Consider the following 11,365-nt stretch of genomic DNA (forward strand, 5'->3'; position numbering starts at 1 on the left):
TATGGGAATTGTAGGGAATTGGAATAGAATACTTGTGGGAATTTGCTTTAAAATTGTATAGAAATTTAGGAAGTTTATTTGTCAATGTTTTGGAAATTTGTTAGGGGTTTTTTGCTTTGGTGTGTGTGGGGGGGGGGCGGGGGCCTTTGGAATGTTCAAGAATGTCATGGAAACGTAGGGACTTTGACTGGAATAAACGTAGAGAAAAAGGGTGGGTGCGTGCTACATGGGGTCAAAGTATCCAAAACTATGTCACCAGGATCAGGTACTCTTCAGGATAAGAGGAAAAAAGTTTAATCATTTAGCTTATCAATGAAGGTCAATAGTAAAGATGGCAGTCAGAACTGAGAATCCGAGGCACTCTGATGAAATATAAATCCTTTATTAAACAGGGATATCTGCGCGTTTCGACTCCAATTTTTACTGAAATATTTAGGCTTTATGATTACCCACGCCAATGAAATCGGCAGGGGGTTATGTAAAGGGTTCCGTATCTTTGTTTGTTTCTTTGTTTGTATGTGTACAAGATAACTCGAGAATGGAAAGTCGGATCTTCACCAAACTTTAAGGGAATACTGAGATAGTGACAGAGAGGAATCAATTAGATTTTGGTGATGATCTGTGCACCCATTCGGTTTTTCTCAGACTTCAAATTTTGAACACCATAGAATTTAATGCGAGTGTGAGCTCCTCGGTGGCACTGCTTAGGCGTGGGTCTGCCACCTCAGACGGCCATTCTAGTTAAGTTTTGTAGCTCAGGTCTCAGAAGGATAAGATTACACATGTATTCATATTATCCTGGTTGAATTTTTGCCTTCTATGTGGATATATCTCAGGCTTCTCTTCATCTTCTTCAGTTAGTGCAAAATGTTGCAGCAAGATTGATAAAAGGTTCAAGAAAACATCAGCCTATAACAACAATTCTTGCCTTGTTGTATTGGCTCTCAGTAAACTTAATGATTTTAAAATCCTATTACTAAATTCTGCATAACTAGGCTACTTGGTATATTTTTGATTTGGGGATTGCTGGTTGTCCCCAGGGCCCAATTAAGACAACGGGCTAAAGGGGCTAAAGTTTTGCAGACCAAGCTCTAAAACTCTGGAGTGACCTCCCCTCTGAAATATGGCTTGCAAAATTCTGTTTCCATTTTAGGAAGGTAGCCCTTAGTAACTCTGTAACTATACAAAAATGTAGTATTACTATACTATTAATATTATATACAACAAAAAACATGTCAGTACCTTAACCCTAAGATGTTAAGTCCTAAATTTAAGCTTTAAAGACGTTCTGTTGGGCTGTTTTTCAATCGACATAATGAAGTCTAACAATCATGTTTCAAAGGCAATTTCTGGCCTAGGTACGTTTTTCCAATATTGCAGAATGAACTGAGCTGCTATAATGCAGCCAGAATATCTCATTTTTGACCCCTCAAATATATACTTTTCTTCTTAATTAGAATATAGCCCAGTATATATGAAAGAAGCACCAAAATAGACTGTTTATTGCCTCTGTTACCAGTCAGAGATGTCAAAGTTAAGTTTAAAAACTATTGTGGTAGTTTTGACCTCAACAGTCAAAGGTGCTGAATGAGATGAGGGTTGACAAGTGGCAACAAAAGATTTTCTTCCACTGCAAACCTTTGTAGAGAGAAGTCAAGGCTGAAGCAACAATGCTAGTCCTTTGAAGTAAAGCCCCTGTGGCAAAAACTGCAGGGGGAAGAATGAGAAACAGAGAGGCTGTGCCCACAGCATACATGCTATCCTGCACGTTCTTCTTACAGCTGAAACATGAAAAAGACACATTTAAATCCTTACCTCTTGATGAGCTTGATAGATTTAAAGGCTTCATCCATGTCGCCGATGGTCAGGTAGAAGCTGAAGTTAAGCATGGCGTCACGGGTGGCCTTCTCACAGTTCTCCAGGCCAACAAAGTCTCTGAGAGCTCGCCTGGACACCATGTTGGGGAACTGAGCTGTCGTCCCTCGTGGTGGCTGCGCTGGGGTTGGCGGTGCTGATGTTGCAGACGCAACCTCTGTTAAACCTTGTCCTTTCTCGCCAGGCTGAGGAAGGGTAGAGCAGATAATAATAAGAGAATAAGTGAATTTAAAAATCAAAATCCTGGGGATAACTTTGGGAGGCAGAGAAGAAGCAGAGATAATCAAATAACAACAAAGCATGACATAGACAAGGGGGATGGGAATTGGACACAGCAATGTATGCACGCGAATTTAAGGGATGCTCTTGTGCTGCTGGTAAACTAGACATGTGTTTTCTGCTTAAATGCAGCACAAGGCAATACACAACCACAGCTGTGAGGAGTCAAGAAAACAGAAGCTTTCTGTAGGGGAGAGACACTTACTTCAGGTCGAAAGTCACCCCCCCTCCGATACAACAGCTGAGGTGTTTGAAATCAAGCACAGAGTCAAAATAGAACAGTGATGGGTGCAAATAAAAAATACAAAGATTATATTTATCCAGCGTTCAACTTTCCAGGAAGAAACGCCACATGCTGTACGAGAATCCCCCCAGTGAAGAGATAACAGAGTAGAACAGCAGGACAGAGTGTTCTGTGTACTCACCTTGCAGCTGAAATAATAGTAGGGAACATCCAGAGCGAGGAGTGCCTGCAGACCTGGAGGTCTGAGATAGTAGTCCTGAAGGAGAAGCCCATGCTCCTGCGTACAGAAGAGTGTCACTACTGACACGTCCATCTAAAAAAGAAAAGAAAATACAGTCAGCAATTTCAATCCACCTTCAACTTTACATAGAATAAATAGAATCACATTTTTCTGTTCATGAAAAGAGGCTGTATTGTGCCATACTTGGCTTATTGCAACAATCGTGATAATGCTGACTAGTCTTTACCGTGTCTAAACAACTAGTCAATGAGGATTCAGAGCTGATGGGCACAGTTTCACACACAAAAAGACGAGGTTCACTCTCATCCCAGAAGTGAGATATAGGGCAGCGGCCGCTGAGCTCTGTCATCTGAAACTGCTGCCTGAAAAACAAAGCAGCCATTCTCACTGTAAGATAAATAGAAGAGAGAAGATGTGGGCAGTGCTTTCAAAAAGAGATACTAGTTACCGTTCACTTTCTTCTGACTGTGAGATACTGCTGGATGGTCTGCCGATGAAGAAATCAAAATGTGTCACAGTGTCCATCTCAATGTCGTAAAAGTACACTTTGTGATCCGGGCGTCCATTAACCTGTAAGGAGGAGTTACATTACAGTGATATATTTTAAGCTTAAAGCATCTTTAATAATTAGTTTTAGCTAGTCAGAGAGAAGAGGGACTTCTTTATTTACCTGTGTGATTAGGATGCTGACTTGGCTACCGTTGGCATTACACTTGACTGACCTCAAGGCTCCCAGATTGGAAATCTGCTCAGCCAGGTTTTTAGCATTGCAGTGAGCTTTGGCATCTCTATAAAGATATAAAATCAACATGCAGTTCTAAACCAAATTGAAGCTTTTAACATTAATTAAACAGATGAAAGTAAGCTATAATCCTTTTATTTAAATAAAGGAAGCAAAATTAATATTTACCTTCGAGAGAGGTCGAAAACTCTGATGTGTGCAGTGTCTGTGCCTACCACCAGGTATGACTGACACACGTTTAGTATCACAGGGTTGCCCTCTACCTTGGAGAAGGTCAGCAGTTGCTTTACAGTGCCCTGCAGAAAGGGAAAAAAATGTGTCAACTATGAACCAGTTCTAAAGCTTTGAACGTTTCTTTTCTTAGTTTTCGTGCTCACTTGAAATCAGACAACACTCATTTATCTTTCCATATTATTCCTCCGATTTTTTTCGTTTCTGTTTTTTAAGGGTGTTTTATAGAGATGCACAGATTTTAAAAGTCAGGGCCCATGCCCATACCAATGAATAAAATAACAATTTAGCTGGCCAGTTCCAATGTTGTTTTCTTTACTTCTGTTGGTGTAATACTCCCTCAATGCCAACATTTTCACTCATGTTTGGCTATGAAACAGATCATAGTTTTTGCTCTCTTGGAAGGATTGAGCACAGAGACTACTGCAGTGTTGGAAAACACCCTTTGATGAGAATCAGCTCACAACCCTTTCCTGTGGACGGCCCCTTGCTACAGGTGGGCAGTCAGTAACTCAGTGGATAACTGCACTCGTGGTGCAGAAGTGTCTAACATCAAAAAGGACAATAATGCACTAGAAACAAGATCAAAGGAATCCCAGCAGTGATCACTGTACAACAGGCAACATCTAAACACCTCTAGACATATTTAAACATATAAACACATCTAAAAACATCTAAAACACATCTTAGCACTTTGTACAAGGGTATGATGGGAAAACTCTGTGCAGAGTTGGACTAACACTGAATGCATTAACACCATCAAGTAGCTCCAACAATTAGGGGCATTTAACTCAGAATGGAGCTAAAATTACACTTTGGGGGTTAAAATCAACTCTGAAATGTTTAACACTGAGATTTCAAAACTCCAGGCTTTACTTCGTACCAGTGATACCAACTGCGCTTGGGTGTGATTCCTCACCTCTCCATTGCTGGTCTACTTTCACATTAGTAACATAATTCTGTGCCCAGTCATACTTGGGTATGTATTCTGTCCAATACAGAATGTGGCAGTATGTAGTTGGTTTGCAAACATGCCAAGAAGAAGAAAGAGGAAGAGACAGCCATGGAAAGCACTCAGGCTGACATTTGTTCATGCTCCATCTGGTCAATGGAGCCCATCCTGCTGGCTACACGGGATCTTTGTATTATTTCTGACATTCCGACAAGTACCCTGTACTTGGGCACCTTTTCAGTGTGTTCCAAATTGCATACTCAAGTTATATACTTTTGACAGTATACTTAAATACAGTGCACAGCACTTTATCAAGGCAGAGTAGTTTGGTCCCAAATCAGTCCCTGCTGTTTTGCACCCACAGGAAGAGACAACAGTTTAACCACCTTTATTTCTTCTGTCTTTTTTAACAGCAGATCGTTAACAGATGTTGGGTGATAATGACCACAGTTTGAAGGCTGTTTTGACCCACAATTAAATTAACTTTTATTTCATTTAGACTTCATTAGAAAATATTGTTATAGTCTTAAATGCCTTTAGTCTTTGCTAATAACATATTAGCAGTTGCTAATGTTAGCTAGCACACTAGCATGCTAACAGTACTGACCTAACTATGTCATTAAGGATGTGAGTCCGTCATTTCACACTGAATTCTTGGATGCTTATGAGAGAACCAGTAGCAAACATCATTTTGGTATGCTTCTCAGTGTGGTCGCATTTCACGCACAAAACTTTTAGAATTAACTACAAAAGTATGGTATTCAGCAAAAAATTCATGTCCTCAGATGTACTTGGGCACACTTGTGTTCACACTGCTCAAATGAACTAGACTTTTGGGTCAAGTCTGCTCAGATTCGGGCCCACGTCCCTGAATGAAAGCACTTAATTTTTGATTCCATGTGGGATGACTGACCTGTGGTGTGCGAATCTGGACTCTGTTTGGTTCCACTGTGTAGAGATTCTCGCCATGTACAGCTACTACATGGGAGTCACAAAGGAAGGCTCCTGGGAAAAGCAAGCAAGAAAGTTCAGAAAAAATACTAAAAGTAGAGTTTCAAGAGGATGAATCATCAGTCAGCTGATCTGTTTAAGACTGTTTGGTCAGATCAGTGTTTTCATTGATGTACCTGTATTACGAAGAACAGTTCCTGAAAGTTCATACACGGTGACCTGCTTGCCACTCCACACAGTCACTGACTCCTGTTGCAATGACATTGCACATCTAGTTACCATATCAACTTTATCTGTCACTTGGTCTTTATTAGAACTTTCTTCAGTGCATTTCGTTCATTTCTCCTTTTCAGCAGCACTCACCTTGTTAACACACACTCCCTTGATGTGTCTGTCAGACTGCAGAGCCAGGTGCACTCCTGCAGGGAATTGGGTGATGCTGAGCTGAGTTGGGGTGAGCTGCACTGCTGCCACCTGCTGGCTGAAGTGTGCTGACATCATGTGCTCACACAGGATCAATACGGTGTTTGAATTGTTGGCTGCCAGCAGATTCAGGCTAGAACCCCACTGAATGAAAGAGTCTCATTATATACTTTTAGTATCATAGCATGTATCATCATTTTACATCACTCATTTTCATGTGCTCACACAGTTATTCCTGACACTACCTGCAGCTGTGTCACATTTCCATCTACTTCTGTGGGTGTCTGTAGCTTCCACTGGACCTTGTTATCAGCTCTGCTGCTGTCCGACTGCACTACCATCCTCCATATTGCTATGCGCCCTTGGGTCGTACCAGCAGCCAAGATTTCTGTGGAGATAGAGACATTAAAGAAAAGCAGTAAGGCTTGAAATCAGGAGGCAATATTGGTCTACCTAGAAGACACTGAACAATCAATATCCACTTAAATGTGAAGTACAAACACAACAAGTATGAGTACAGGTCAAATTTGGCAGCTACCTTTTCCTGCACAGTATGAAACACAGTTGATCATCTCTCCTCTCTCAAATCCCAGAGTCTCATCCAGTGGCAGAACATAGTTGTCATCCCTCTCTAGGTCCCACAGCCTTAAAGTAGAGGAACAAATAAAGTTAAAATGGAATTATTTAAAATATGTATGAAAACAGTGTGTTTACACTGACCTGATAACAAGTTCTCCTGCAGCTGTGATGAGGAGGCCACTCTCTGTCCAGACAATGTCCACATTCTCCCCAGTCCTGCTGCTGCTGCTCAGCTTAACCTAAATGCAATAAAAGGCATAAATGAAAGTGATATTCAGTTCAAACTGTCATTGAATTTTTTTTATTATACAGGATTGTTTACAGAAAGTTTCCTCTCACAGTTGGGCTCCCAGCACATTAAAATACCCTGTTTTTCTTTGAAATGGTTTTTAATACCTTCATGAATTCCTGGGCTCCTCCCTCTGATCCGAGAGTGTACTGTGACAACATCATGGTCTCTGTGATCACGGCAAGCACTTCTCTTTTCTCAAAGTAGAAAAGCTTCCTGATTGAACCCTCCACGCTGATGAGTGTGCTTGTTTTACAGTGCTCATCCACACAGTGGACTTTTCCTACAGAATACACAAGAAACATAAATTTAAAGATTACTGATATAAGGTTCCAGGAACAAGGTTAACAAGGTCATAAATTTCATAATTGTACAATGAGATGAGTTATGAGAAACATGATGTGTGAGTCTTTTTATTGCAGTATTTACACCACTGTATATTTTATTTATTGATTGTACTTTATTTACGTGTCATGCACAAAAAGTGCCAAATGCTCATGGGTTTATAAGACACCAGAAATACTGTTGCAGTGTTCCAGCAAATCAAGCCAATACAAGCAATTACAAAGTTGCATATTCCTTCTCTAGCTCAGCGTTAAATCAAACATTCTGCCAATTCTCCCAGGCTTCGTCTTCTTTTCTAAAGCAAAACTCATAATCATCAAACCAAAAAAGTCATTCAAGTCAAGGCATTTTACTAGAAAGTACATCCCTTAAGTCATTGTAAGCTGGACAGTAAAACAGAAAAGTAAAGTTGCTGTAAAGGGAAATCCAAAATTTGTGTCAAACCACATTAGATATATTGGAATAAGGTTACTGTAAAGATGTAAAAACACTGGGAAAGCTGTGTGGCTGTATTTGGAGTTAGGCCAATAGAAAGTTTTCCCCTCCTTTGTGGCTAGGTTTAATGTGGGCGGGGCAAAATGTAGCGCCCTATGAGGTCACCGGGCACTATTGGGAATTACAATGATATAATGATATAAAATCACTGAGCAGCTTATCTTAATACAGTCTGTACTTAGCTGATATCACTGCCTTAATTGAAAATAAAAGCCTGTTAAATCCTGTTTTTTTTCATTGTGATGTAAACTTGCCGAATCTATCAGCCACAGTGAGTGATTTGTGACAGAAAACAGACTTCTGTCTCTGCTCTGGCACAGAGCCAGGCAGCTGTGCTCTGGCCATAGTTCACCATAAGATCAGGGGGCAGGCTATTTGCTGGAGTGCTGTCTACTTTTCACTTGAACCAGATGCAGCAAGAACAAACATCGTACCTACTGAAGGTGTGTTTTAATTAATATTTATCTTGTCTTCAGTCCTGGATGATGAAAGAAGTGGACAGTGGCTTTATCCCTTTAAAGCAGCAACATTTCAATCCCTCCTGCCATTTAGTGTAGCGATGCTAAAGTTTAGTAGAGTAGCTGATGATAGACACATTCTATTGTTGCAGAGTCTGTCACAATAGCAACCTGTAATGCTAATCACCATTGAAGACATTTATTGTAAAAGGTAACTTTAGATAATGGAGTGTTTTCAGCAGCAACTTAACTAAAAAGACACCACATAAACGCGAAACATAACTTCATATAACTTAGAAAATAAGATATTAGGAACTCCTGAAGTGTTTAATGCAGGGTGAGAAAATGAAACCTGTCATGACTTAACTGTGACTGTTTCTCTGGTGGCTCAAAAGAGAGTTTTATCATAGCAGCTTAGCAGACAGAGGATTCCTCAATTCTGGTTGCAGTATTTTTTATCATCGTCTTTCTTTTCGGACTGTCTTTCTCTTGAGCAGATATAACTGCTTAATTTTTCATGATTTTGGAGCTTAGTTTTATAAGCTTAGAAATGTTTTCATGACTGAAATTTGATTTGGTTGTTCATAACACAGTGGCCTGTCACACAACAAACCTAAAATACTGATTTTTTTACCACTTTACAGGGACTCTTTCTCCAAAGCCATACAAGAAACAAATTCTGTCCTCTTCTGGGATGGCATTTAACTGCCGGTCTATGATTAAAGGGTGAGTTCTTGGGCACAACTGTGTAAACAAACATTTAGCACTACTACCCCAGAACTAAATCTAGATCCTTGTTCCTGCAGTCAAAAGCACCTTTAGTTTTTCAGAGCACCACTTTCTTGTAAAGTGCAAGAGGAAATTTTTTTAGACATGTTTTTCAGATAATATTGTAAAAAAAACAAAACATTTTTTAATGGAAAATCAGCCAAAGTGGCTTTTTCTCTCATGGTAGTACAACACTTCAGGACAGAAAGACAAACTCTTACCATCTGCAGTGCTGACGTAGAATACAAGTCCCTCCTGTGGACCCATCTTTAGAGGTGCTCCCTTCCAGCTGAACATATCCAGAGCACTTTCATCTCCACTTACAGATGCCCGGGCTAGCTTTGCCACGTCGCTGTACCATAATTTAGATCCTTTGATTAGCCAATCAATATTTACACCTAACACGATTAATGGATCCATTTTGCAGTATTTCACTGAAGGGAAAAGTTGCATTTATCCTTTTCACTTACTCTCCTGGTGAAGCTGGTCGGAAGATGCAGCAAGTTAGAGGTCTGTTGTATTCATGTTTCACAAGATGGTTTCCTTGAAGTCTACCTCGAGCATCAACTTTCCAAACCGCCAGAGTTCCAGTCTGAAAATAAACAATAACACTTTGTTAAAGCTCCTGTGATGCTTTCTGGGAGATCTGCTATGTTGGTAGCCACCGCAGCTCATTTTTTATCTCTGTTTGATCACTACTGCAGCCCCCAGCATGGCCATTGCAATGCGATGTGATGTAGATTCCCAAGCCCTGTGAAACTGGTCGAAATTACTACCAGTGCTTCTTTGCAATCTTCTAAAGCAAACAAGAACATTGGTGAAAAGATTGATTCTTTCTTCATACTTACTTTGAATGCCTGAGACTGCTGCTGCGGGTTAGGCATCAAATGAACTAGAACTAATAGCATTCTGCTTAAACAACTTTTGTTAATATCTGACTAAAAATTCTCATTGAAAGATGCCGGATGAGATATTTGGCAAACAAATAAACAAGATATTAGGTATTTATGTACAGGACAAAAATAGCAAAGAAAAAATAGGTTTTCAGGAGTGCCAAATGGACATATACTGCCAATCCTGCCCAGGAGATTTAAGTCATTTTATGTGAATAAATGAGACATTTAAATGGTTTCAGATTTTAACACTTCATTTGTTTTTAGTTCTAACCCCATTAGGAATAGTAACCTTCTTGCCACGTCAATAAAAAGTCTTGATTCAAGTATTTACAAAAATGTGTATATGATATATGCTATTATGCTTTAAATGCATCATTATGTTAATGGATCATGTAAAACAGTCATTGCATCACACTCACCTGATCGCCAGTTACCAAGCGGCTACCGGAGCTGCTCCACTCCAGCAAAGTGATGCAGACTGTGTGTGTGCTGGGAAGGACTGTTTGATCTCCAGAGGGGTGTGTCAGCAGCACCACTTCTCCATTCTCCCAGCCCAGCGCCAACACTGGTTTTGTGGGGTGCCAGCACAGCACTGTGGGCTGCTGAGGGTGCTCTAAATGACAGCTCTCCACATACTCTCCCTGCATATAGACAACAACAAATTATGCACAGTTTGGCAAATATACTGGGAATGATTATATATACACAAAGTGAATATCACTTGAAATGCATAAGAAAGTATTGCGTGTCAGTGTTTACCTGTTGCAGGTAGAGGTCTATATGGCCTCCTGTGATTGGGCTGCTTGAAGCCACAGCCAGGACAGGGAGAGCAGAGTGCCAGGACAACTGAGAGGGTACTCCACTGCTTTCGGGGGCATCTATACGGTGGTCAAAATACACCGCCATGTCCCCAGAGCTCCTCTCTGCAAAAGGTACAAGAAACTTAACATGCGAGGTAACGTGAGGTTGAAATTGATCTATTATACGTGATTTGACGCAGGCTTTCAATTATGCATGAAATTGTGAACCATTAAAGCCTTAAAGACCTCAACGTTTCTTCTTCAGATATGGTCGGCTATAAAATCTTAGTTAACTTCTGAATTTGTCCTCCTTTAATAGCATCCGGTGATTCCTTGCAGAGTTTTACTCTATATGTAACGATGGTCAATGCTATGCTAGTTCCATAACGTATGTAGACATATAAAGTAGTCTTAACCGTGCTGCTGTTTAATCGATATACTTAGTGATGAAAGCTACAATTAAAATTAGTCGCGTTATGTGACAGATCATTAAGTTAGCTTAGCCGCTAACATTAGCTAAGCTACCTTAGATAAGTTAGCATTCATTGCTGGCTTTCGCCACCTTAGAATGAAATTAACCGTTTAGTGAAATATTCAGAGGACCAACCTCGCCGTAGTTTTCGTCAGGGTAATGCTGACTTGGTGATTTAATCCCGAAAGTAATAAAAATATCGACCGTAACTTTGAGTGTTCTTGTGCAGCCTCCACTGTGACCAAAAAGCGTCTCTCTCAGTTGCCCCTGACAACCTCGAGGCTAGGGAGACGAGGAGGAGTTACGGAAATGCACGAACTAAAGC

At 40.4% G+C, this 11,365-nt stretch overlaps 1 protein-coding gene across 1 annotated transcript in view; it reads right to left on the minus strand.

The window, feature by feature from the left end:
* Positions 1-11,307, minus strand: part of ift140 (intraflagellar transport 140 homolog (Chlamydomonas)) — a 36,901-nt gene extending 25,594 nt beyond the window's left edge. The window contains exons 1-18 of the mRNA XM_041815406.1: positions 11,176-11,307; positions 10,528-10,691; positions 10,188-10,409; positions 9,343-9,464; positions 9,094-9,224; positions 6,914-7,089; positions 6,659-6,756; positions 6,477-6,583; positions 6,184-6,326; positions 5,879-6,082; positions 5,692-5,764; positions 5,478-5,569; positions 3,550-3,677; positions 3,310-3,427; positions 3,088-3,209; positions 2,866-3,001; positions 2,580-2,711; positions 1,816-2,060 (exon numbers count right to left, since the gene is read on the minus strand). Of these exons, the coding sequence (XP_041671340.1) occupies positions 1,816-2,060; positions 2,580-2,711; positions 2,866-3,001; positions 3,088-3,209; positions 3,310-3,427; positions 3,550-3,677; positions 5,478-5,569; positions 5,692-5,764; positions 5,879-6,082; positions 6,184-6,326; positions 6,477-6,583; positions 6,659-6,756; positions 6,914-7,089; positions 9,094-9,224; positions 9,343-9,464; positions 10,188-10,409; positions 10,528-10,674 (2,396 nt within the window). The 5' untranslated portion in view covers positions 10,675-10,691; positions 11,176-11,307. The remainder of the gene's footprint in view (positions 1-1,815; positions 2,061-2,579; positions 2,712-2,865; positions 3,002-3,087; positions 3,210-3,309; positions 3,428-3,549; positions 3,678-5,477; positions 5,570-5,691; positions 5,765-5,878; positions 6,083-6,183; positions 6,327-6,476; positions 6,584-6,658; positions 6,757-6,913; positions 7,090-9,093; positions 9,225-9,342; positions 9,465-10,187; positions 10,410-10,527; positions 10,692-11,175) is intronic.
* Between the last annotated feature and the right edge of the window lie 58 nt (positions 11,308-11,365).

This window comes from Cheilinus undulatus, linkage group 20, assembly GCF_018320785.1.
Source record: "Cheilinus undulatus linkage group 20, ASM1832078v1, whole genome shotgun sequence".
Lineage (NCBI taxonomy): Eukaryota > Metazoa > Chordata > Actinopteri > Labriformes > Labridae > Cheilinus > Cheilinus undulatus.